The sequence below is a fragment of the Neoarthrinium moseri genome (assembly GCF_022829205.1).
Source record: "Neoarthrinium moseri strain CBS 164.80 chromosome Unknown scaffold51_Wmoseri_CBS_16480, whole genome shotgun sequence".
NCBI classification, from domain to species: domain Eukaryota; kingdom Fungi; phylum Ascomycota; class Sordariomycetes; order Amphisphaeriales; family Apiosporaceae; genus Neoarthrinium; species Neoarthrinium moseri.
In genome coordinates this window covers 220,660-245,006 of record NW_026055165.1, presented here as the reverse complement: position 1 = coordinate 245,006, position 24,347 = coordinate 220,660, and the positions used below count along the sequence as shown (strand labels likewise).

The window sequence follows — 24,347 nt, the reverse complement described above, 5'->3', positions numbered from 1 at the left end:
ACACAATACAGTGCCTAATGTTAACATAATTTGAAACTATGTATTTCAGCAGAAGTGCTATCGTGTTTTAAACTTTGATACATGTGACTGAATAGCAACCCCCATTCATCCGGTGACGTCGAGTTCCTCATAGTATCGGTAAATTCCATTGGAATATTTCTGCCTTCTTTCACTGGTCAGATAGTCCTTGATACGTGGCCTTGATTTGACTGCATCGTAAAGCTCAAATAACTTCACATATTTGCCACTCTTCTCAGATTCCTCCATGGCCTTTGGAAATGCGAACTTTACTCCATCGATACACTGTACGGATGCCGGGTCAGTGACAAGGTGTGGCCAGAGCAAATTTGACTTACCTGGAACAAGACTAAATCAGCATAAGTCAACCTTCCACCATAGAGCCAAGGGCCCTGGCCACTGGCTTCACCCCTTAAAACCCTTTCAAAGTAACCTAGAAACTTGGGAAGCCGGTTCTTGACGTAGTCTTGACTTTTTCTCAGGCTCTCCGGCTTCTGATCCTCATAGTACAGCCCTGAGGCGATGGGATGATGGCAGTCATGAGGTTCGTTGCTGAGCCCATCCAAGGCCGTCAATGCCAGTTGGTTAACCTTGTAGATGCCGTCTTCGTCATCCTCTGCGCTGGGAACAAGAGCCAGCCGAGGGCCCAGATACAGCAATATGTTAGGCGTTTGACTGATGAGAAGATCTCCATGCTTCAGCAAGGGAGGAGCAAGTCCCGGAGGATTCTGGGCGTCCCCAATGTTCTTCTCGTCAATCTGGCCAAGTACCGTCTGGATGCCATCCTTGACGTGGGCTGTGTCTGTATATGTTGCACCTGCTTCTTCAAGAGCAAGCCGAACGTGTTCGCCACGACCGGGGATTGAAGGCCAGTAGATCAGCTCGTACGGGAAATCTTTGGAAGACTTCTGGCGCTTCGAGGCTGACATGATGGGTTTACAAGGACTGTTAAAGTCACGAAGAATCAAGCTTAGTACTGCGGAGACTGGTGCTGAGGAGGTTGGGAAACGGGATGTCAATAACTTGGTTGATAATCTCAAATGGGAGTGGCAACTCGGCATGAACAGTATGGCATGGGACACAAGAAACACGAGTAGAAGAAAACAAGTAGGATGTATCACAATGGTTCGACTTCGACGGGAGGAAGATGGAGCCACAAAGGTACCGGATCCACCGGGGGGCCTGAGCTTGAAGTATGCAGCTCACCCCGCTGAGGGGCCATGCGGGGCCTGGCATTCAGGAACGACCAGGGATGGCGTTCTGCGGAGTAAACCTAGAGGGAGGGGGCTTGGCAGACTCGATGCGCCCACTTGTTAACCGAGAACAGTCAGCGGCGTAAGAGGTAGAGATGTGTTATGATAAAGCTCTAATCAATAATGGTGGCTACGTATGTAGCACGATAACAAACTGACCCGATAGCCATCAATCCCGTACACGTGCCAAACGACTTGCCAAGGAGCTACCATGCATTGCTCTTCGATGTGCTGAGATTCCATACGCCAAACTCCAAGCTTCCCGCCAAAATCAGCTACCAGCAGCTTCGCAACGAGGGCAACCGGGCGTTAGATTCCAAGACCCAGCCGGTGGAACCTAAGCATGGCCAGATGAAACAAGGTTCTGGAGTATTTGCCTGCATTCGGAGGCATCCTCGAAGACATGCCAGTCTTGCTTCGGGATATCCTTGAACGCCTTCTCGAACCTTTCAGGCTCATTCTTGGATTCGATACCAATGGCAGCGATATCGGTAACCTTTCGGATCAGGATCAGTTTGATCCAGCCAGGGAACTTGCGATAACTGGACATCCCGTTAGTAGACAGCGCAGGAGATGCAACCTGGAGAGCATCTTACATTTCACCGTACGATTCTGGGTCTGCTTGCGTCGAATCGCCAATACAGATCATCTTCCTCTTGGGTACCCATGAATGGATCTTCTCCATCCGATCTACCTTGTAATCACCAGTGCCAAGTGTAAGTTGCGATAACAGCCCTGGAATGCTCATCCAGCTGGAGTCGCGGAGAATGATGGTACCGTGTGGATAGTGTCGCTGGCGGAAGTCGCGCAAGAAGGGATACAAGTTATAGGGCGATGCTGAAAGGTAAAAGAACGGCGACGTCTCTTGGATGAGCGAGTGCAGGTAGGTGTAAAGCTCTGGCATCCCGGGGCAGGGCTCTGGGATGTCGACAAAAGTTGACCGCAGGATGCCAATGGGATCACTCGTCATGGTGACCTTGATCGTGTCGTCGATATCTAGTCAACGCTGTCAGCAAGTAGGTCTCCAACGCAGCGGGTGTTGATCGCTGGCTCACCGGATATGACGCCCCAGCCTTCCGGCTCCGCGTAGAAGGTCCGCATCTCCAACACGCCATTGGCACCCTTTGGCACCTCGGCAAAGGTAGGCACCAGAAGCGTACTGCTTTGGCTGTCCGCAAGCTTCTTGATATCGCTACTGATCCCATTTCTGCCCCCCGGCCCCAGCAAAAACTGCTTGCTCCCTGCCTGGGTAGCCTTGACCTGTGTCCCGGGGCGGATATCTTGTATGAAGGGCATGATCCTCTCCTGGATTGTGGGGTATGCCGGGTCGCTATCCTCAAGTCCCATGCTTCTGGCGACAGAGGCGACAGCGTCGATCACCGTGCAGGACGGGTGCTGCGCAAATACGGCCGACACGAACTCGGCCTCCCACTTGCCCGTCTTCGCATTGCGATACGCCGTGTTGTCGAGCAGCCACACCGTGTCAGAAGCAGACACAGGCCGTGGAAGAGGGTTTCGCGACCCGAGGTAGGAGAGAACATCGTTCAGTTTGCTTGTCGTGCTCAGCTTGGGGGACATGGGCGATGCCGAGTGAGAATAGTCGGGCAAATCCGACTCGGCCTTTGAGAAGCCACGCTCCTTCCGCGTGCGAATCTGCATTTCGTTCGGGTATCTGTAGTGTCGCGCCATCTTGGTCGGTAGCGGCAGCTTCACTGGTATATATTACAATGTAGAAGTGAGATACTCGTGTGTCGAAGCTCGAGGCCGTGACTCTGTCCCTGTGACCGATCTGGTGACTCAGCTTTCTTTTCGTGGTGTAGTTACTATTGTCCACGCGATGGTAGGCAGCAAGGCAAACAGAAGGAGACCAACGGCATCGAGGTAGGAGAAGGAGAAACAATTGGTGAGACGTTGGAGAGTACCAGGTAGGCTTCTACCCTCCTCTGCGCTCATGGCATAGGGAACGGCCGCTTCGACCAAGCCTTCTGAGGTCAGGCGGAGCCCGAGCGATCCCTCCCACCTTCAGCAGCCTTGGAGCGGCAATCCGAGGTTGCGCACTGCTGTAGGTCGCACAGCTCGCAGCGTTGGCGGTCCAGCAGTCGCGCTTGCAGACTTCTCTGTCCTATGACGGTGGCCACGCGCCGCTCGGGGACCTCGACTCACCGGAGCCTTTCAGCAGCTCAGCTGGTTCAGCTGCAGGAGGGCGGTGCCATCCACCATACCCAGAGGGAGGCGGTCCCGTAGGAGAATAGCTGCATGCACCCCATCCATGGCTTACATCATAGCTACTGCAGGCCCACAGTAGGGCGGTGGTTTTTGCAACGAGAGCCTTGGAGCGTCGCAGGTGACGGTAGCCAAGGTGTTCGAAGAGCCCGTTCTGACACGAATGGAGAACTTGGCAAAATGCCCTTGGGGCTCCGCTCTACCTCTGGCGATTACATCTGGTAGGCAATGCAACGGGGGTTGGATAGCGCCGTGGCCACATCTTCCAGCCTGGCACGCGGGGTTGAGTACCGTCTGTCAATCCCCAGAAATAACTTAGGGTTGACAGCGGGTCAAGCCTGGTGCCGCACAGGCATCGCTCTAGTGGGGAACGTCAGATGCGCCCCGGCGGATCTTTTTCAGGGGCGGCTGTCCCAGCAGCCAGCCAGCCAACAGTAACAACGTCTCAGTTGTCTCGAGCAATCGAGGCCGGGTTGGTGGCAGTGGACATGTGGCAGGATGCCAGCACCACTTTGCGACGCAGCTTACATATAGGTACATACCCAAATCGGCACCGGCCCATGGGTGTTTTCTTCGACCCCTGTGTAGGCAACCAGGGAGAGTAAGTCCATCACTCAGTAGAGCCTCAGGTCTGATTTTGGGGTCTCTCAACTTCTGTACCTGCAGATTTATCCCGGCGGGAGTAGTGAGTCAGTGTGAGGAAATACCCCGTTATTGTTCGTGTTGAGCTTCTGCCTGTGAGCCTACAGGATTGGCTCTTGATCGGCCAATGTTCACTGCATAGAACTTACCTATACATGTGTACCTAGGTATCATATCGTCATCCTAACCTTACAGAGGCTGGTACATACTTAGCAAGTAGCGGCTTTTTACTGTAGATACATAGTTGTGCAAGCAAGAGCCCCGACTACAAACATAAGTGCAATGAACTATGTGTAATTATATTTTATGACAGGCTGAGTAGACGCCAGATGGGAGCCCACCACCAAAGCAGTGGAACCCCAGCAGGGGTCCCGCCTTATCTTCCAGTGGAGCCGCAGCGATGTCAGCCGCCGGCTCGCACCACCTGATAAGGACATCTGGAAAGTTGTGCTGCTTGAGCTGTCGCATGTGCCTCTGGATCCCGTGGCTCGAGTCGCGCCGGCCAGGAAGCCAGGGTTGTGTCTAATCCGACGACACATGGTCTCGATGTTCGCCGCCTGCGCCCGGCATCTTTGCGAAACACCTACCTGCTCGTCACACAACAACGGAAGACCGTTTCCCCAGGATGTCTGGGCTCGCCATGAGTCGGTCGCCTGCGTCCTCGGGGCTGCTGCCAATGCCTGGCTCGCCTTCCTCGTCCTGGGCCATCTACCAAGCCCGCGTGGCCGCCATCTTTCGGAACACCGACAACGCGGTCCTCGCAGCCTTCTGGCTGTTTGGTGAGTCCCCCCCAACCCGTCTCACCTCTCGATGGGGCAGACGAGAATGCTGACAGCGGTGAGACTTCAGGCCTTATCAACAATGTGCTCTACGTGATTATCCTTTCTGCGGCCCAGGACCTGGTCGGTTCCGATGTCCCGAAAGGCGTCGTGCTCCTCGCCGACGTCTTGCCTTCCTTCTTCACGAAACTCGTCGCGCCCTACTTCATACACAGGGTTCCCTACTGGGTTCGAATCATCTTTTTCGCCGCCGGATCCTCCTTGGGGATGCTCCTCATCGCCCTGACGCCGCCGGACAAATCGGTCGGGATCAAGATGGCTGGCGTAGTCTTCGCCAGTCTCACGAGCGGAGGGGGCGAGCTCAGTTTCTTGGGCTTGACGCATTATTACGGACATATGAGCCTGGCAGCATGGGGTAGTGGCACCGGTGCGGCAGGCCTCGTTGGAGCTGGGCTCTATGCCATGTTCACCAACTGGTTCGAGTTCAGCGTAAAGAGCAGCTTGCTGTCGTCGGCCTTCCTCCCCGCCTTCATGCTGATCAGCTTCTTTGTCATACTACCCAGGGGGCCTCTCCGCGAAGCTGCAAAGACTAAAGAGTATCAGACTTTACCTGGGAGCGACCTCGAGCAGGAAGATGTCGAGGGCCTGCCCACCGATAATGCCGCCGCGAGTCTGCTCTCCCCAGGGCCGGCCGTTGCCGCGACAGCTTTATCGGCCGACGGCGGCGACTCCTTGTCAAAATTTGGCGCAAATTTTCGACGCGCCAGGTCATTATTCTTCCCGTATATGCTTCCTCTGCTGTTGGTCTACGTCGCCGAGTACACCATCAACCAGGGGGTATCACCGACGTTGCTCTTCCCCGTAGAGAGCTCGCCATTCACCGAGCTGAGAGCATTCTACCCAATGTATGGCTTTCTCTACCAGCTTGGCGTCTTTATCTCACGTTCTTCGATTGCCTTCATCCGCATCCGCCATCTGTACTTACCCTCTTTCCTCCAGGTAGGCAACCTTGTCTTGCTTACCTTGCATGCGCTGTTCTTCTTTATCCCAAGTGTCTACATCGTGTTCCTTGTCATATTCTGGGAGGGCCTTCTTGGCGGTGCTGTGTACGTCAACACCTTTGCTGAGATTATGGAGACGGTACCGTCTGCGGAACGCGAGTTCAGTCTCGGCGCCACCAGCGTAAGCGACAGTGCAGGTATCTGCTTAGCTGGCTTCATTGGCATGTCCATCGAACCAGCGTTGTGCAACTATCAAGTCCAGCACGGAAGGGACTGGTGCAAGAAGATCAAGGTTAGCTAGGCGGCTAACTATTAGACATTGTGCAAATAGTGGCGCCCACGAAAATAATCTATTCAGATTTGTCATGAGTCCGGGTGCCTATCTCTTGCTCCTCCTGCTTCCAGAGAACTGGATCATCAGCGTTAAGGTCAGGCTTCCCTGAGTTGTGTCCCGTGAACGTGGCCTCTCGCGGTTGATGGGGAAGACCAAGCGACTCTTCACTGGTATTCTTTCCATTCAGGGAGTCTCCTTCTACCATTGACGAGAAAGCGCTCGAAACGGTCTTGGAAGCGACCCGCCCCTTTTCGAGACTGTCGAGGTTGATATAGCCAATCGCACCTTCCCCCGGTTTGGTGGAGCCAAGCCCTCTCTTCTTGGAGGTCCAATGGTTCGTTGATGATCCAATGGTATTCAGGGCACCGGGCTTTGCGTTATATTGGGTGCCTCTTCTCGATGCCGGAGCGAAGAGGAGAGGTTTCAGTACCGGCGCGCATCCACAAATGACACCAAGGTTTACCTCGACAGCCGCCCATATCCAGAGGTAAAACCCTTCCCACGTAACGTCGTAGGTCTCCAGCTCGACGTGGTATATCCAATACGTCCGCATGCATCCAGCTATAACCACAACACTACCGAGTCCAAAAAGCATCATAAGACCGACACGTTGGCCTAGAGGAAGTTTAAGACCCCATAACGTCGGCATAGGTAGAACGTATACGATGAAATCCGTAATTACTGTCACCGTTGTCTGCGCTAGCAGTGGTGGCGCCTCGGGGATGCAGTCCCGGGACATGGCAAAGAGGTTCCAATAAGAGGAAGCAGGGCTGACGCCCGTTAGCCCGAGAAAGTAGGACATGTGCAGATGGCTACGAAGGAGGGTAGAGCATGGCCTCAACTTACTTGCATTGTAGCCACAGCAGGAGGAGAAATGCCGGGATCGCAGCCCCAACAATGCCAATGGCAGCCCAGGTCAACCGCCGGAACCAGGACCCGGGGAGTGCTACCCGGAGATAGCTGGCCAAGATCGAGAGTTTAGCAAGACCGGAAGCGAATACGAATAGGGTCTGCCCTGCAATCGAGACCTGGCGGCCTTGAAGCATCTGCGTATAGGTCAGATCCCAAGTGTGTAGACTCCAGCCGTACAGCTGTGTTGCTGTGACACGAGAGTACGTCAGCGCTGTATATATCAACTGTATCATGATGTTCTATACAAGACTCATAGGGTGAGACATACCAAGGATCACCGAGACAGTAACGCCACAGCAGAAGACGGTCGCGGCTGCCATCAACCAATCATCCCACCAGCTCTTCTTCAGCATGCAAATTCTCACATACAACCGCAGGCCCATACATATCAACGCGAGCGGGAGGACTGTGAGTTCGACGATCATGAGTGCAGGACCTCGACTCTCCGGATCCTTATGATTAGGTTTAGGCCATGAAGCGAGCACTTCTGGTGTAGGAAAACGCATTCCACCGATTGTAAGCTCGCCTCGCAACCTGCTTAGCTGTTTGAGAACTCGTGGTTGGCAGTCCCGAAGTGCGAAAACTTTGCACGCCGAACATGCACCTCGAAACAGGAAATAGAATTTGCCAAAATAATGTGCGTGAGTATTGTCTTGGTGGTGTTCAATCCAGGGTTTATGGTTCGAGAATTTCTGATCGCAGGAACTCTTATGTCATATACGAATAGGCAGAGTGCTGCCATTCAAGGAGCCGGCACTATCGATTCTGAAATAGGACTATCGGTAGATCATAATCCAATCTACTTATAATCGTAATACGATGTATTTCAAGTGCATGACCCGGCATCGTCTTGAATCCACAACGCTTGCAATCGTTGAAATTTACTCGCCGCATGTAAGCTTTCGAGCAAGTGCCCGTCTCCAGTCTGCAGGTCATACCTGTCTACAGGGGTCGTCTGCCAGAGTGATTGTTAACCTCTAAGCGAACACTTATTTAGTGTGATCTATTGATTTCTGCTTGTTGATCTTACTAACCTCAAAATATAGAGTTTGGGCTACCGATGCTCTAGCGCTTTTTGGAAACGGAGCGATCACATGTCCAATTATGGGAGCTTGCTTTCGAGGAAAAACTCCGGCATGTCTCTAATGAAATCGGAAGCCGTTGAAGAAACCTTGTTCAATGCCGCGCACCTATCACGGGACATAGTATTCGCAACCGGAGCCTCGAGATGCTCCAGCTTTATGGCTGGTAATTACACAATGTACTCGTCGTTCATGTTTGTCTATTTTAGCCGTGTTGTTTGGGAATGTTGATCTAGCCGCTTATCATCGGACAGGTACTATGGTATGGCGAGCAGGTTGCAATACCCTGGATGTGAGCATTTGCACCCCCTTTGTTAGACTATGCGGAATGATGCCCCACGCTGTTCAAGATACGTACCTCCAACATAAGTCATGCATTTGTTTACCCACAGTACATAGCTACTGTAGTAGGTCTGCGTAATCTACGGCGAACCTAGTGTGGCATACCGCGAGGTTCTCGGCTTCTTTCATGGCCGCTACTGCTACCCTGCAGAATCTGGGGAAGCAGCGCTAGTGTTGCATAGATCTTCAGGGGAGTTGATGGCGCATCAAGATTGGTCTCCAATTAGTGGGTGTGCAGCGGTACAGGAACAGCCTGTTCTGGAAGAGCCGTAGATTATCGCGCCTGATGAGTCAGATCAACATAACACGGTACCTCTTCGGCTCTATACAAATCGGCCTTTCGCCATTACAGTAGTTTTGGAGTCTGCATAACGTGAGGTAGCCGGAAACTGAAGCGGCGCGCCTGTTATGCTAGCGCTGGTTAAAAATAAAACTCCTATTAATACGAGGTTGCAGCCAGTTGTTATACAGCTTCGCCTGAGTTGCATGCTTAGATTGGACTGACTGGACTGCGCACGGCGTATCACCCTGGAAGGAAGTCTTAGAAGGACGGTAAAATGAGACAGACACCGAGCCACAGAAGGGGTGGATGGGTGCATTTTTCTTTAAATCCTTTTACGTAGCTCTTCCAAAAAGCATATCTCTCTGTAGCTTAGAGCTAAGCCTTCGTGAATGGCTACCTTGTCCCTAGTCACAAGGATTTCTAGCATGCCGGATCTTTCCACAAGGCCCATCTCCAAATGGCTTGCGCTTGCGGTAGATGTATCAAGTTCATCTTTGACTACAGCACCGTTCGTTGAGTCGTCATTTCTCCCTGAAGCGCCACTCCCTCGAACTCGCCAGTGCTGACCAACTTCCTCAGGTGTCCACCAATATATTGGGAATCTTCGTTGGATGTTGTTCAGCAATAATGCCACAGACTGCATCAGGACACAACCTAGCAGTATCACAGCAATCAAGTGCCACCCCAAGCCCGCGATATTGTCGTCCACGACTGCCAACAGAGCTGTAGCACCTGCAGGTGGGTGAATGGTCCCAGTCAATGCCATTAAAGCAGTGGCAGACGCACAACTAAGAGGACCTCCCAGCCATATCAAAGCGCGCGCCTCAGGACTGAGTTCGAATAGTCTTCTTATCGCAACACCGACGACTGACGCAATGAGCTGGCTGAACAGAGCATTTCGAGGTTGTGCAAGCGGTGACTCGATAGCATAGAATTCGAGAACAGCAGCGGCTCCCTAAGTGTACTGATAAGCGACCGAGGGCAATGAGGTCTATTTTAGCTGACTTACGAAACTTGCAATGATTACAGGTGAACCATCATCCGAGAAATGAGGTATTTGGCGGTTCACAACTTCAATAAGTGTCAGGCTGGAAATAACACCAACGAATGCCCAGAAGATAATTGCAATGTTGCCAAGTGGGTGCCGGGGGCCTGATCGGTGCCCGAGAAAATGAGATACGAAGTATGGAAGCCATCCCCAAGGGGGCGGTGGTAGCCATGGGTTTAAATACTTGTCAATTGCAAAGCTCCATTGAGTCGGGCTGAGAGGCATTGAGGCAGTTGTCCCATCACAAGCCTTTGAACTTTTGTCGGCCCCAAACTTTCAACGCTAAGTTTCGCTGAACGCAGCGAGCCAGACTGTCACGCGGCAAGAACCAGGCGTTGGTATTGGCGGGAGGGTTTCTCACAGGCTTTGGGAGGGGATACATGGTATGAAAGATCGATACAGTGGTAATTGCTCAGCTTTGGAATTTGAACGTAGAAGTTTGACCTCATCTGACACTACTATGTTGCAATGGCTACAGCCGGGTATTTGCAGCGGAAGAGAACCCATTGTGACAAATGGCGGCGCTCTTCATAGGAAGGAAACGGAGGCTATGACTAATTTCTAGCCTCTGTTAGCAATATATTTGATAAGAAGAACATGATCAGGACCCGAAACGTTTGTGAGAACCTCCAGTGTGGCACGGGACTATCGGCGCCGGACAAGTGGATCTGACATCGGCGCTGGTATTTCCGCGGAGCTGACCGGCTCCGAGACCAATAGGACTTCCTCACGTGATTCCCTCCAAAGGTAGGTAGACTTCGGACAGGAACTCTCTCAGATAATCGAAGCGAAATGTCGTAAATCTTTCAAGATATGTATATATATTTAGGCTGGTAGACGCGACAACGGTGCACGGTGAACAGGCTTCGCATACGTACAGCCGCAATGCGTTGGCTCGAATGGGCCAATGCACTGAGTGTGAAGTTTTAAAGGTGATAGTTCCACGTCCAGGCCCTCAAGCGCTCGTCGTAAAAGGCTGTGTTTACTCTGAACATTGAAAGTTACACAAACTGCATGCGACGACAATTCAACGAATGAGACATCAGTACTGCTTGGATTTCTTGCTGAAATTTATTCTGTATATCTATCTACAGCTACAAGAGTTAAGTTGGTGTGGCAATATGAGAAGAAAATTGCGTCTCGGTGGCGTTTTGCTAACCAATCAGCGAGTGGTTAAGGCATAGGCTGAGAGTGTCCGCTGCAAGCTGAGCTGAACCACAACGGTAGTGACGTACTCTGCCTGCTGTGCAAAGTTGCAAACAGAACCTCGATATCATTAAACCATCCAGCGAAGAGTAGGAAGAGCCAAACTCGGGCTAGACAATACAATGGCTTTATCATCAACTGCGAGCCCCTTCGCCGGCTGGCCAACTTACGCTGCCCCCAGCATCCGAGCGGTATATTGACAACACCAACATACGGCGAAGCAGGCGCGGTATTTACAGTGTGCACTGAGACTGTCATAAGCTCCAATGTTTCGAGCGTCTACAATGCGATCATTGACTTTAACCGATACTCTGCCTGGAACAGTTTTGTCTACCGAGTCGACCTTCCACCCACTGTGCAAACACCGGACCAGGTTTATGTAGGCATGCCAATGACCCTACATACAACGGGGCTTGTGCCTTTGTTGAACACCACAAGTGCAGAGGAAATCACTGTGCTGGACCTACCAACGACTGAGGGATACTCCATGATCGCTTGGAAGTATATCGATGGACTGGACGGGCTTGGATCCAGGGCCGAGCACCCCAATATTTTGGTCCCCCGGGACGATGGTGCAACACGCTATCTGTCGTACGAGACATACTACAATGGACTAGAGATAGGGGTCATGATCGCATTGAGGGCAAGTCTGCAGTTCCAATTTGAGCAACAAGGACAAGACCTCAAGGACTATGTTGAGACAAGAGGCAATAAATCATAAGATTGTACAAGAAGGCCTCCAAGGAATGTAATTCATTAGAACTCCTAACCAGATCGAGGTCGGTGCTATTGCTATCTGTCTGTGGAACCACAGTCGATTGTAATCCTAGAAACAACTTGCATGCAGTACTGGGATGTCCAGGATGCTTTTGACTGGTGAACTCTTTTCAGAAGCCTGCAGAACCTTTCTAGTTCTTGGTACCTGAGGAGGGTAGATCTTGTGAACTTCGGTATATCTCTGCTTCCAGGCTCGTGCCTTGTCCAATCCAAGACGCAGGGATGTTGACATTTCCTGGCGTGAGTACGGTGTGATGCCACCGAGAGAGCGTCAATCTCGTTGTAGTTTGAGCAGTGACATCAAGTAGCGCTTCTGCTTGGCGGACGCGGCGCACGTTCGCTATGTATCGTAGCATGTGCATCAAGTAGGTTCTCTGGTTATCCGTTGCCAGTGGACATGTTGCAGGGCCAATAAGCGCCCATATAACGAAGCTTGTGGCGAATGATGTTGCCAGGGCCGGCAACGTAGCTTCGCTGCTTTCAGAACTCCCTGAGAAAGCTTGTACACCATCAGCGGTCCAACCGCATACGAACGGTACACTGCTGACAATTGTCTCAATGTCATCCTGCACGCGCCGGGTCAAAACTTTATATACAGGCATTTGTTCGACACGAGCTGAGCATCCCAGCTGGGAAGTCAAGGCCATCAGGTGGGTAAAACATGATACCCTCGCCAGACATATAGCCAGATGAAAGCTCGCGTGGTGGACGGTCTTATAGACGTAGATCGGTGTATTTGGATACGCTCCGGGATAGGTTGAGTCCCGCTGGATGGGACATGGCAGGCGAAGGGGTCTTGATCCTTGCGTCACGAATCCCTCTGTCTCCATATCAGTAAAGCCATCTATCACATATTTGATATAATCCACTGCTATCTTCACCAGACCTTGAGCTGCGATGGGCTCCTTTGGAAAACCATCCCTGTTGATTGTCTCCGTGATGGGGTTGCCAGTAATGATAAAATCCATTCTGGAGCGCACAAGGTGATCAAGCTCACCGCCCGAGTACTGGCCTACTGCGGAGAGGTAGGTTGGCGAGAACGTCGCATAGCTGACAGTATTCCTCCACTTGAGCCACATGCCAAGATCAGCGTTGGAAGGCGTCGCGAAGCCAAGTATAGATGTCCTACACTTCTAGCAGTCAATGCAAGCGCGCATAAACAACATGTCGCTTACATACCAGCTCATATCGTACGAGAAGATAGAGTTCCGCGGTAAGTTTGTCATGGACCACGCGTTCGCCACGGGATTTTATCATAGAGGCTGCACCGAATATATGATTATAGAAACCTGTAAGCTTGTTCGACCGAAAGATCTGGCAAATACACGAATTTTCAGCTTTTGATGTATCCATCCACGATCAGTGGGGCAAAGCTTACCTCGTAGAATGCTAGCATCAGAACTGAGGCCAAGATTCTATCGTCCTCCACCGCATGCCGATCTCTGATAGCAAAGTTAATTCGAGACAGGGCAATGGTATACATCTTGTGAGCTGCCACTTCGACTACTTTGGCGTTTGGCCGAGTGGAAAAGACGCCCAGTGCAGCAGCTGATACACAGGTGGACAGATAGTCGCCCATTTTATCAAGTTGCAAGACTAGACGCAAAACATGGGAGTATCCTGGGTCAAGACCCTGGGAGAAGCTATCAATGAAGTGCAATCGGAGGTAGCAGAGAGCTTGGTCCTCAAGGGGGACGATGGGGTTTCTCAAAATCGTTGAGGTTTTGGCGTTAGAAGTGGGCGATGACGCATCCGGTCTGTCTCCTGTTTGCCCAAAGTTAAGAGAATGGCGTTCAGCCACTTCCCTAGATCTGGTACTGCCATTACTTGCGTTGGATTTCGCACCGTGGAACCGACTAATCGTCGATGCTGTCATGTCACGAACAGCAAGCTCCGACCAGTTGGTGTATCCTGGGCAAACACGCCTGTTCTTCTCGCACTTCAAGCAGCGAGGCTTGGCTTCGTCACACTTGCGTGTGAATTAGTCGCCAGTACCAGAAACAGATAATCAGATGGGTTTGCACCTTAAGCCTCCTTTTGCGGCATTCGTGACACGCTCCTGGGTGTTTCGGTCTTTTCCACATTGCAGCTGTCATAACATGCCAGGATCAGAAGCGCAGTATGAGGGCACGGTAAGATCGAGTGCGGCATCAACCATGCAGAGTCCGTAAAGCGGCCATTGAACTTTGAAATGTGATCGCCACACGGTCGTCTTTGGGGGTATGCTACGCCCGATATTTTACCTCAGCCTCACAAGGCTGAGGCCAGCTTGGCTTAAAAAGGGACTTGGAAGGTAGAGCAGCGTCGAGCATAGCGCTATCATGCCCTAGCCCCGCCTGAACATCGTCGCCACTAAGGTTGACAGCAAACCCCTAGAACCTGATACCAGCCAGCTTAGGATTTTACCATGGCGTATATGCCACCTAAATGGCTTTCATTGACGTATATATAATATATTGCGAGCCTCAACTTTTATTACGGCGTAGATTGTAGCATGCGCCGTCTTTGGGTTACGTCGAGAAGTTGGTGGCATAACCGATAGCGCCAGATTTGTGTGCCTGTGCAGAAGTAGCCTATGAACCTAAGCTGCCCACTACCACCCAGTACTGTCGCAAGTGCATTATCAAGGTGCGCTACAAGAGCAATAGGTATGGCGTACAATTCCAAAGCTGACGAGGACAGTTGGTAGGTCTGGTCTCTGTGCAGGCTATTCGCACCCGACAGCCTAGTCCTAGCCAGTCGATATATTAACATGATAGTCTTGAGCTGCTCAACTCGCATAGCTGCAGGCTAATATCTAATTCAGCCAAACCGCCCTCGTTGGAAATCGAACTTTATAAGGAAATATATACCCACCCGATCCACGATGTCTTCCTTACGACCTCCAGCTGAACCATTGGTAGCAGAGCTTTAATTGCTCGATCATAACTGCCTTTTTATGTTATTCTATGATCTTGCCTTGAGCTTGCGACTAGCCTACATTATGCCCCAGCATAATCCTCTTAACTAAGCTCTGCAATGTATATGATTGTGCTTGTCGTAGGTCCCTTATATTAGTGGGTTATACAGTTTTATTAACTACATTTCCCGACATGATACGCAACTGGACAGTCTCTAGAATTATCCCTGTGTAGTGCAATCACTTCTATTGAGAACTTGGGTACTCCGTGGGGAATAGGTGACGTCATACATACATAACTACCCGTTCCAAGTCTGCCAAGTATTGCCCACCTGCTTTGGTGCTTGGGGAGTGGATTCCAAAAGCAATAGCCAGGCCAAATCATCAGCTGAACAACATAAAACCCATGGACCTTTATCTAGCTATCCCATTATCGATTTGCCGCTCACCCCGCCGTTTCGCATATTGCCGGAAATAGTCGCTCAAGTGACTCCGTCAACCTTTATGGCTCAGGTTCAACCCGCGAGCGCGTTCCCTTCGGGACAGACAGAGAACAATGCAAGGCTCCAGTGGCTCACAGAACAACACAATACAGCTGTCGAAGATTGCAAAAAGAGGCTGCGATGGCTCGAGCACGAGGAGATGATCTCAGACGCGGAGAAGAGCATGGAGCGCCACAGACTATTTCACCTGGAGGCCATGCTTGAAGCCGACAAACGACTAGCTTCTGCGCAGGATGCCATAGAGGCGCACCGCATCTTTCACGAGGAAGCCATGAAGGAAGCTGATGCTAGGTTGGCAGTTGCTGACGACAGCATGGTCGAGCACAGGAAGTTTCACGAGGAAGCCGTGAGTGGCGCTGATAGCTCAATAGAGAAGCATCGTCGATTCCACGCCGAGGCCATGAAGGAAGCTCAGGATAGACTGGCACTGGCTCAAGGCGCTATAGAGGAGCATCGAAAGTTCCATGAGATTGCCATGAAGGAGGCAGATGCTAGGTTGGCGGAATCAGACGACAGCATGGTGGAGCATCGGAAATTTCACCAGAAAGCTATGCAGGAGGCAGATGATAGGCTGGCAGCAGCTCAAGGTGCTATCGAAGAGCACCGGAAGTTCCATGAACAGGCGATGAAGGAGGCAGACGAGCGGTTGAATGCAGCAGACGATAGCATGGTGGAGCACAGAAAGTTTCATGACCGAGCAATGAAAGAGGCAGATGATCGGCTTGCTGCAGCAGACAACAGCATTGCGGATCATAGAATCTGGCACGCTGAGCAAATGAAGGAGGCAGACGCGCGACTAGGAGCTCTCAGTTCGTAATCTTCAACTCAAACCACAACAAGCAAATGACACCATAACTCCCGAGGGATTCAGCAAATACAGGATGCACCTTAGGACGTCAGAATCTTTGGTATGATCTTGTTGGCATGCACAAAGGACGATATTCTTCACAAGGTAGTATGAGGCGCAGTGAAGGAGAGCACCAGATGATGGAGATGCACGCAACGATAGATATGGGTGAAAGTTATTCCACCCTTAACATCAGCGATGATGGGAAGAGCTTTTCATTGAAGTACTACCCAAACCAAAACATCAACGATTCGGACAACGAAGCTGCGGGCGACCCTTCCCCGGTTCTCAAGACATTCTAAAGAAGGCTATGGAGATCCCTAGGACTCTACGGCCACTAAATATGTCAGGCATCAGGCCAATCTTTGACTACTTCACAAGAGCCGAAATTATCTTGAGTAATGATGATTGAAAGACTACTGTAGACTAATAGGCCTATATACACGTGGCTCGGCGTCAGGACCAGACTTACGGATGATGTACAGCGAGCCACAAACGTTCTCCTCATGACGGAGAGAAATGTGTTAGGTGGTGAACCTCCAACTTGGATGGTCATCCCCTAAGTTGTCCACGTTTTCGCCCTGCAAGCGCCAGTCTCTATCCCCGCGATCTCGTTTCTTGTTCTCACGCTTCACACCGAGATAAAGCACAGTGCACGCAGCAGCGCAAATCCATAGCATGCCCAAACTGACGCCATAGCCGGTCCAATAAAGCGGAGCCTCTGAATCGAAAAAAACGTTCGATGCCACAATCCCGCCTATGTTGCCAAGGCCTACCTGGGCAGCCGCTGATACCGATCGCTTGTAATGACCACTGACGTTGTTGGCTAGCCAGGCAAGTGTCACTGGCTGAGTCGTGTAGCCCCCACTAACGACCAAGAACAACGCAAAATAGCGAACACCGACAGCAACATGCTGCTGAGATAGCAGAAGGATATATCCAATGGTAGCAACACAAATGCCAATCATAGTGAAGCTATATCTATGCCTGAGTCGATCTGTGAGGTATGCCACCGTAAGACACGTAATTGTAGCTACTACGTAGATTGGTATCGAGCGGACTTGTGCAGCAGCTGCTGTAAGTCCCATCTGGTTGAGAATAGTAGGGATGAAGAACTATAGTCAAGTTAATCGGACAACGCTTGAGGATGTGCAGTGATTTAAGCTTACAGATCCGGCGTATCCAGTGTTGACAACACCGAAATATGCTACAGTTCCAGCATGGATCTTCCAGTCTCTTCCGATTCGCTTCGCCGTACCTTTGTTCCAATGATTCATCGTGGCATCTTGTGTATCCTGAGCAAGACGGCTGAGTAACATTTTTCTCTCCTCATCGTTGAGAAATTTGGCAGTTTCTGGCCAATCGGCAATCCACCACTTGGATACGAGGCCAATGACAATGGTCAGCAGGCCTTCGATGATGAATATCCCTGTCACGTGTGGGGTATTCATGTCAGCCTCTCGTTTCTGGAGTGCATCCTAGGATGAAAGGACTCACATCGCCAAGCCCCGTAGCCACCCACACCCGCCATATTGGCGATGGCGAAGGCTAGAAGCCCTGAGAACGCTCCCGCGAGAATACTCGCCGAGAAAAACAGAGACATTCTCCACTGCAGCTCATACCGCTTGTAGTACATGCTGATCAGATATACACAGCCTATGAGAACAAATCAGAAAAGATATACTCAAAGTTGGGAAATGTGGGAGGAACCTGGGAAAAGCCCGGCCTCAAAGACACCAAGCACGAATCTACAGCCAATTAATCCAGCTACGTTGGTGACAAGCCCCTGACCTAGCGTTGCGATCCCTACATGGAAAGTCAGCAAATAGATTCTAAGGATACACAGAATCTAGACTCACCCCATAGAATCATGATTATGCTAAGCCAGGTAGACGGTGCGATGCGCTTGATTATGAGGTTTGACGGAACTTCGAAGAGAATGTACTGTCTAGTGCTTTAGCTTATTGTTGCATCCAATGTTTCCCAGATTGTGAGAAACAACTACCCTGAAGGCAGGGTAGGTCTATAGAAAATACGCCATCATACAGGTATGAAGAAAATGAAGAGAGCAACATTGTAGTCCCTTCCGCTCATTTGTAGGTCGTGAGTCATGCCTTGTATTCTAGCATTGCCTGTACTCAGGAGAGTCAGCTTTGAAGAAAGTCGAAACTTATAAGGGGCTCCTAGCCTACCGATATTCGTGCGGTCCATGAAAGAGAGGAAGAAAAGAACAGTGATAGACGGCAAGACGTGAATATCGCACTTGAAGACCAATTTCTTCTCAGCTTTTGGGTCTATGAGCAGACGTCGAGCAGCATCATTCTCATCGCTGTTCGATTTTGGATGCTCTAGGTGTGTTATCCCGGTGTCCAGGCCATCTTTGGTAGGTTGGAGAGACATTGTATGCAGTTGGACGACCGCTCCTATGTCGGAACTGACGCGTATAATCTCTGCTGGTATCTGACTTGAGAGTACTGGAGAGGAGCAAAGAAAACACGGTATTTCTTTGGATAGGTCTTAATTAAGCCTGTGCGGACCGACCGTCCCCGCACATGGTCGTCGTCACGAGGACCCTGGTGTGTGCGCCTTTGCAGTGAAGGGGGAGCACCCCGCGTTTCCCCCGGCTATTAAGCTGAGGGGAGAAGTCAGGGAGGTTGTAGCCATTTTTTGATTGGATACCTTGGCGGTTCACATATTCAACTTCCCAGCACCGAAGCGATGTCGGCAAATAGGACGGAGCAACGCTATCAAATCATTCAGTATGCGATTTTCAATCATGGGAAGTCCATTCAAAGTGCTTGGCCGGTCCACAGGACAGCTATCATGCGTCACATGGAGTTATAGGCAAGACTGATATCCGTACTTAAACATCAACTTATTTAGGTACATACACATGGACCAAAGTGCAATTGAACCCTCGTGGATGCTTGCTGCTGATGAACCAGGCCCTGAACCAAGCACTGCAATCTACTCGACCTCTTGATACAAAATGGTCAGCAGGATACCCCAATGTTCCGGCTTTTCACGCTCTAGGCGAAGATCCACCTTGCGGCTTTCCGTGACCAACACATCCTCGCCTTTGCGAAAGAATGTAAGCACGCCACCTTTTCCGTCCATCCGGGCTGTGATTCGGAAGTACTTCTCGCCACGATCCGTAGACTTGGGTGTGGGAATGAAGCGCAGGTCGTTCTCGTTGCACCAGTCCTCGATTTCTTGGCGAAACGTCTTGGGCAGCGGTTCAGGAAGGGGCGCTGTTTGAACGGCAGGTGCCGGAATCTGCGCTGGTTTCTGAGGGCGTGGCTTGGCAAGCTGATGCGCCGGACCACGCGCAGGTTTGGGTAGTCTGGCGGTATCGGTGCCAAGGTCCAGAGCCTGCTCAACCATGGCCGTCCCTTTGTCGAATTCAGATAGGATGCTTGTTTGACCGGAGAGCTTGGCCAGAGCAGTATCCTTCCACCATTTGAACCACGCTTCCACCTCTGAGTAGTTCGCCTCGTCACTCGTGAGCCACTGATGCAGAACATCGTGCCACAAGGGGAAAACTTCCGCAACTATGACCTCGGCGATCATAGACGGAGCGACAATGTCAGTCCATTCTAGTACGCCGGTAAGCGTGGGAAGATATGGCTCTTGGTCGGACGGCTCCACGCGGAAATGAGACCGCAGATATTTGGCCATACCGGGGAGAACGTGGTGCATGACAAGTGGCTTCCACTGGTCTTGGGATTTGTGTGGGCGGAATACGTTTTTCCATTCCTTCAAACCGGGAACCACACCACGATCGTATTCCCAAGCGTCGATGACCTGCCTGAACTTGCGACGCACATCCGCTATAATACCCGTGCCCTTAGGTTCAAGGTGATACGGTGGGAGATGCTGTAGCCAGGGGAATAGCCAGAGGTGGGGAAGATTGTGCTGCTTCTTTCGGGGCTTCCAGTTGCTGATCGCATCGTTCAGCCGCCCGATCACTCTTTCAATGAGTTGGGAAAGGACAAAGGCAGGGAACAGGATTCCCCATTTGTCGAAGACAGCCAGGAGAGGCGCGGGATCGTAAACGTCCCACTGCTGTATTGTATTAATAAGTTTCGGGAACAACAGCTTGTAGATCATGCTTTCGTAGGCAGTTGTGGACTTTTGATGATGCCGATAAGTACCATCGACATCAAGATCCAGGCGCTTTGCCACGGCATTCTCTGCCCCTTTCAGCCCCAGCACGCCTCGGATATCGACGAGGTCCGCGGCGAAGTTGCCCAGTTTCGGATCTTCCAGTGGCTGCCACCCCTGAGTGGCATCGCGCAGAAAGGGATGGATAGCAGCAACCGCAATGGCGGCAAGGTCGTCGTTTTCGATTCCTCCAGCTGCCTCTACCCGTCGGAGACCAGAGATGACACTATCCCATTCCGTGTTACGCGCAGCCAGGGAAACTTCTTCCAGGATCGACGCGATCACCTGTAGACTTGAGAATTGGCCTGCCAGTTCATCGAGGTCCTGTTGCCGCTGGTGAATCTCCATGTCCAACCAGGCTTTTCTCTCCTCCAGTGTCTTCCACTCCTCGACGAAGGCATTGAGGTCGCGCTGAGCGCGTCCAGCCAGCTTGCGCGCCTCGGTCTGCTCTACGACTTCTGTTGGGCCGGCAGTAGGGGTCATCAAGCCGGAACCAGGCGTCAGCATTTTCTGGCCGGGGCCTGTCATATCCAGAATGGGCGCAAACGCGTCAGGGATATGTAATCCAGGCGCGGCTTTCTTGATGTCGCTGACAGTGAGGTATTTGGTCTTGGGTCGCTTTGGCGTACTTGCGCCGCTGGCACTCGCGCTGTCCAACCCCTTCTTTCTGTCCCGCGACTTCTTCTTTCTCTTCTTTTCCTCCTCATCCGAGTCGATGACCTCCTCCCCTCGCAGAAGGGCTTGTCTCTTCTCTTCCGCTCGTTCCTGTTTGGACTTCTCCTTGACGGCACCCAGGCCAACGCCCTGTGGTCGGAGATTGGCCTCGATGATGAGGTTCCGCCCTTGCCCTTCAGCACCCAGACCCTGGCCCTCGACGTAGCCCATCTTTGCCATCATCTTCTGAGCAAACGACAGCTTTTTTCCTCCACCACCGCCAGAGGTGAAAGCACTGGGCTTGGGAACTTGTGGGACCGAGGAAGGCTCATCGTCGAGGCCCGGCTTTAGAACGGGCTCGTTGGCAGACGACGGAACGAAACCCCGGCCGAGGGGGGTGCTGCCATCGTAACGTGGTTTCACAAATGGCTTGCGCTGCGCGCCGTTGCTAGTATTGATCGCTGGTGAGTCTGGCTGCGTTGGAGGTGCCCAGCCAAGTCCGTGGCCTGCTGGTTTGAAACCGAGCCCAACGCCAGCGGACCCCACGTCGTCTTCTTCGTCGTCCTCATCTTCTGAGTGAGCCTCGGCGGATGGCACCTTGGACTTTGTGCCCAGACCAAACCTCGACGTGTCTGTGTACTCGTCATCGTCATCTGCGTCGTCTTCGTCGTCGTCGTCGCCAATCTTCTGCTGGCCGGCCGAGACGAAGGACATGTTCTGGTGTCGTAGATTCTTCCGGCCTTTCCACTTGCGGGCCGGGCCACCCTCGTCACTGTCGGAGCCGAAAATTCCCAAGGCGGCGCTCTCCTTGGCATTGCGACCGGTCCTGCGGCGCTTGCGCGGGTTGAAGTCGGCGAACTCGTCGACGCGCGGATCGCCCGTAGGTTGTTGGAGATGATCGTCGTCACCAATGTCGTCTGAGTCGTCCGATGAGTAGGCGGCGGCATCGGCCTTGGAGATATTACCTGGATTGAATGCCATGGTGGCCGACCAGGAATTTGTGTCGAGTCCCAGTCTTGGTGGTGGCCGTGACTGATGTCGCTGCTGCCTCCAAAATAAATGTCATGTCCAAACAAAGCTACAAGCATCCTTATCTTATCTCCGACGTTCAAGCAACCAGGAACCCAGTGATACTGTGCCAGATTTGGGGATACTGTACAGCCACACAGTACAGCACTAGGGGTCCTCCTATAATCGTCCCTGCCCTCGGGCTCGGCGATATCAACTTTAACCCACGACCATCAGGGACGCGGCATGCGTTTTCAAGGGGTTTATTGGTAGTCATCTGGCATGCGTGGTGCAAAACTGCCGATGGTTTGTGCACTCAACGTATTCTACACTGTTACGTCGTGCTATATGCAACAGAGGCCAATCATGATAGAAGGTGGTGATCATGGATTTGTACACAACTCTATTCCCCCTTGTGGCTAGGACTCAGTGTGCACAATCATGTTGCATTTGTGTGTTTGAGTCGGGAATGTGCCGAATGTACGTCATCTACCTTCGGCAAGTACACAGGCTGGAGCATGTCTACCGAAGCGGGTTACATGCAAGTGCAGACCAAAGCCTCGACGCGCGAGCCGCACTCTGTAGTCTACATCTTGTGCATCCAGCATAGCACTATCGGCAACGTGTCGATCATCGGTGGGAGTCATGTCGACATTCATGGTGGGCTGGATAGTTTCCCCACCTTGACCTTGACCATCTACAAGCAACCGTGTGTTAGAGTGCCGGGTACGGCATTCCCATCACTGAATGGATTATGAGCGCATCCAGGGCAGTCGACCTCCCACGGGCCGAGAAACCCTTCTCCCATGGCATCAGAGCTCATCCAGCAAGCATGTGGTACCGGCCGCACGCGGAGGGCTTCTCCGGATCCATTCCTCGGGGAAGGACCGCCTGCTTTATCTTGGCCGTATCCTCCTACTTCTTGACCCCCTCCATCCAAACCTTGGAGTCCTTGGCTCCGTCGTGAGCCCTCAGGAACAGGGCACGCTCCCAAGCCTCGAGGCCTCTCATGAAGTCCTCGCCGCCGGCAACCTTGTAGTCGTCACTGACACCGGCTTTCCTCGCATGCAGGGCCGTCTCTCCGGCCCTCGTGACAAAGGTGCGTCGCAGCACGGCACACATGTCCGGATCCTCGAATATCTCCATCATGCGCGTGGCCAGGGCGTAAAAATTGTGCGACTGGTCACGCAGGGGCACGGCGCGCGGGTCGGCCTTCAGGGCGGATGTGACCTCGCTGGAGAGCGTCTGGGGCATAGAGAGGGTGAGGAAGGGCGACGAGTCCTGCGAGTTGGCGGAGCGGTTGGCGATGGCGAGGAGCTCGGCCAGCCACAAGGGCAGGGAGACGGGCGTGTGCGCCTTCAGCGGGTGGGACGGGTTGTTGTCGAGGTAGCCAAGATCGGGTACCTCGATCTCGAACTTGCAGGGGACCTTCTATGGCGCGCGCAAAGTAAGTGGGTGAGCGTTGGTGCCGCCGCGGGGGTTCCTTTATACTTACCTCGGCGTCCGTGAGGATCGCGTCCAAGTCATAGTACGACATGGTGGTTGCGCGATCGCAATTGCGCAAGGACGGGTCTACTTCATCTGATCGCGGCCGACGAGTGAATGTGTGTCTCAAGCCAAGTGAGCGAACATTCGTTTTCCGTGGTGGGGGTTTGGGGGGGTCAAGTGCAGCTGGACGCGCCTGGCCATGGCACCGCGTCGCGTACCTGAAGCTGGCATGCGGAGGGCATGCAGAGGGCTAAGTTAGCGGCGGGCCGCGGTGGGCAAATCGGTAGTTAAGTAACTCACAGCTGAGGTGGAGTGGTTACCTACCTAGGTGCCTTAGCTAGGGCGGGCTTGGTAGGTACCTCAGGTTGCCTCCCAGGTCCTAGGTACCTATTGTAGGTGGGTATATCAACTTACTTAAGGCCGTACAGTACCTATGTTGGTTAAGTACTTCTATACCATGGCAAGGTAGGTTGACGATGAGGCTGGGAGCGCTGTGCCCGACAGAAACACTGTGTCCCAATAGTCAAGTTACAGCAATCAGGCTCTGCTCTGTAAGCCTGAGATTGCCCTGGGGTGCTGCGGCGAAACTGGTGGCCGCTGAGAGTGCACCACCATTATACCGCGAGGTAGTGGGCTGCGCTCTGAGGTTTGTAAGCACCTGCAAGCTACGGAGTACGAGTACTACACGCTGTAGTTGGTCGGTTGCGAAGAAGGCCCCGATGACATGCTGACTGTGCTATACACCACTCGGACACTTCGGCCTACATTTTCGGACGACGAGTATCAAAGCCGAGCCGACAGGGGACGCCTGGGCGCGTGCACGGCTGGAGCTACGGGCAAGATGACGAAACCGCTTCCAGAGCTCCGGCCGAGGAGCTCCAGCG

General features: G+C 52.3%; 10 protein-coding genes across 10 annotated transcripts; 3 read left to right on the top strand and 7 right to left on the bottom strand.

The window, feature by feature from the left end:
- Nucleotides 1–105: 105 nt before the first annotated feature.
- JN550_010255 (uncharacterized protein) lies at nt 106–947 on the bottom strand (the record flags this gene model as incomplete). The annotated part of the gene is made up of 2 exons (XM_049308489.1): nt 106–303; nt 357–947. 2 exons carry the CDS (start codon nt 945–947, stop codon nt 106–108), a joined length of 789 nt encoding a protein of 262 aa, XP_049167829.1.
- A 661-nt stretch (nt 948–1,608) lies between these two features.
- Nucleotides 1,609–2,960, bottom strand: JN550_010254 (uncharacterized protein; the record flags this gene model as incomplete). The annotated part of the gene is made up of 3 exons (XM_049308488.1): nt 1,609–1,813; nt 1,868–2,267; nt 2,327–2,960. 3 exons carry the CDS (start codon nt 2,958–2,960, stop codon nt 1,609–1,611), a joined length of 1,239 nt encoding a protein of 412 aa, XP_049167828.1.
- Nucleotides 2,961–4,776: 1,816 nt separating this feature from the next.
- JN550_010253 (uncharacterized protein) lies at nt 4,777–6,217 on the top strand (the record flags this gene model as incomplete). The annotated part of the gene is made up of 2 exons (XM_049308487.1): nt 4,777–4,915; nt 4,986–6,217. The coding sequence occupies 2 exons, from the start codon at nt 4,777–4,779 to the stop codon at nt 6,215–6,217; spliced, it is 1,371 nt and encodes a 456-aa protein (XP_049167827.1).
- A 49-nt stretch (nt 6,218–6,266) lies between these two features.
- JN550_010252 (uncharacterized protein) lies at nt 6,267–7,587 on the bottom strand (the record flags this gene model as incomplete). Its single annotated transcript, XM_049308486.1, has 3 exons — nt 6,267–7,020; nt 7,097–7,373; nt 7,431–7,587. The coding sequence occupies 3 exons, from the start codon at nt 7,585–7,587 to the stop codon at nt 6,267–6,269; spliced, it is 1,188 nt and encodes a 395-aa protein (XP_049167826.1).
- Nucleotides 7,588–10,802: 3,215 nt separating this feature from the next.
- JN550_010251 (uncharacterized protein) lies at nt 10,803–11,844 on the top strand (the record flags this gene model as incomplete). The annotated part of the gene is made up of 2 exons (XM_049308485.1): nt 10,803–10,833; nt 11,207–11,844. 2 exons carry the CDS (start codon nt 10,803–10,805, stop codon nt 11,842–11,844), a joined length of 669 nt encoding a protein of 222 aa, XP_049167825.1.
- A 187-nt stretch (nt 11,845–12,031) lies between these two features.
- On the bottom strand, nt 12,032–13,984 carry JN550_010250 (uncharacterized protein; the record flags this gene model as incomplete). Its single annotated transcript, XM_049308484.1, has 4 exons — nt 12,032–13,030; nt 13,080–13,214; nt 13,279–13,869; nt 13,925–13,984. 4 exons carry the CDS (start codon nt 13,982–13,984, stop codon nt 12,032–12,034), a joined length of 1,785 nt encoding a protein of 594 aa, XP_049167824.1.
- Nucleotides 13,985–15,303: 1,319 nt separating this feature from the next.
- Nucleotides 15,304–16,119, top strand: JN550_010249 (uncharacterized protein; the record flags this gene model as incomplete). Its single annotated transcript, XM_049308483.1, has 1 exon — nt 15,304–16,119. The coding sequence occupies one exon, from the start codon at nt 15,304–15,306 to the stop codon at nt 16,117–16,119; it is 816 nt and encodes a 271-aa protein (XP_049167823.1).
- Nucleotides 16,120–16,673: 554 nt separating this feature from the next.
- On the bottom strand, nt 16,674–18,549 carry JN550_010248 (uncharacterized protein; the record flags this gene model as incomplete). The annotated part of the gene is made up of 7 exons (XM_049308482.1): nt 16,674–17,264; nt 17,319–17,578; nt 17,647–17,805; nt 17,860–17,955; nt 18,009–18,093; nt 18,196–18,281; nt 18,342–18,549. 7 exons carry the CDS (start codon nt 18,547–18,549, stop codon nt 16,674–16,676), a joined length of 1,485 nt encoding a protein of 494 aa, XP_049167822.1.
- A 567-nt stretch (nt 18,550–19,116) lies between these two features.
- JN550_010247 (uncharacterized protein) lies at nt 19,117–21,948 on the bottom strand (the record flags this gene model as incomplete). The annotated part of the gene is made up of 1 exon (XM_049308481.1): nt 19,117–21,948. The coding sequence occupies one exon, from the start codon at nt 21,946–21,948 to the stop codon at nt 19,117–19,119; it is 2,832 nt and encodes a 943-aa protein (XP_049167821.1).
- A 942-nt stretch (nt 21,949–22,890) lies between these two features.
- JN550_010246 (uncharacterized protein) lies at nt 22,891–23,512 on the bottom strand (the record flags this gene model as incomplete). Its single annotated transcript, XM_049308478.1, has 2 exons — nt 22,891–23,406; nt 23,471–23,512. The coding sequence occupies 2 exons, from the start codon at nt 23,510–23,512 to the stop codon at nt 22,891–22,893; spliced, it is 558 nt and encodes a 185-aa protein (XP_049167820.1).
- Nucleotides 23,513–24,347: the final 835 nt, after the last annotated feature.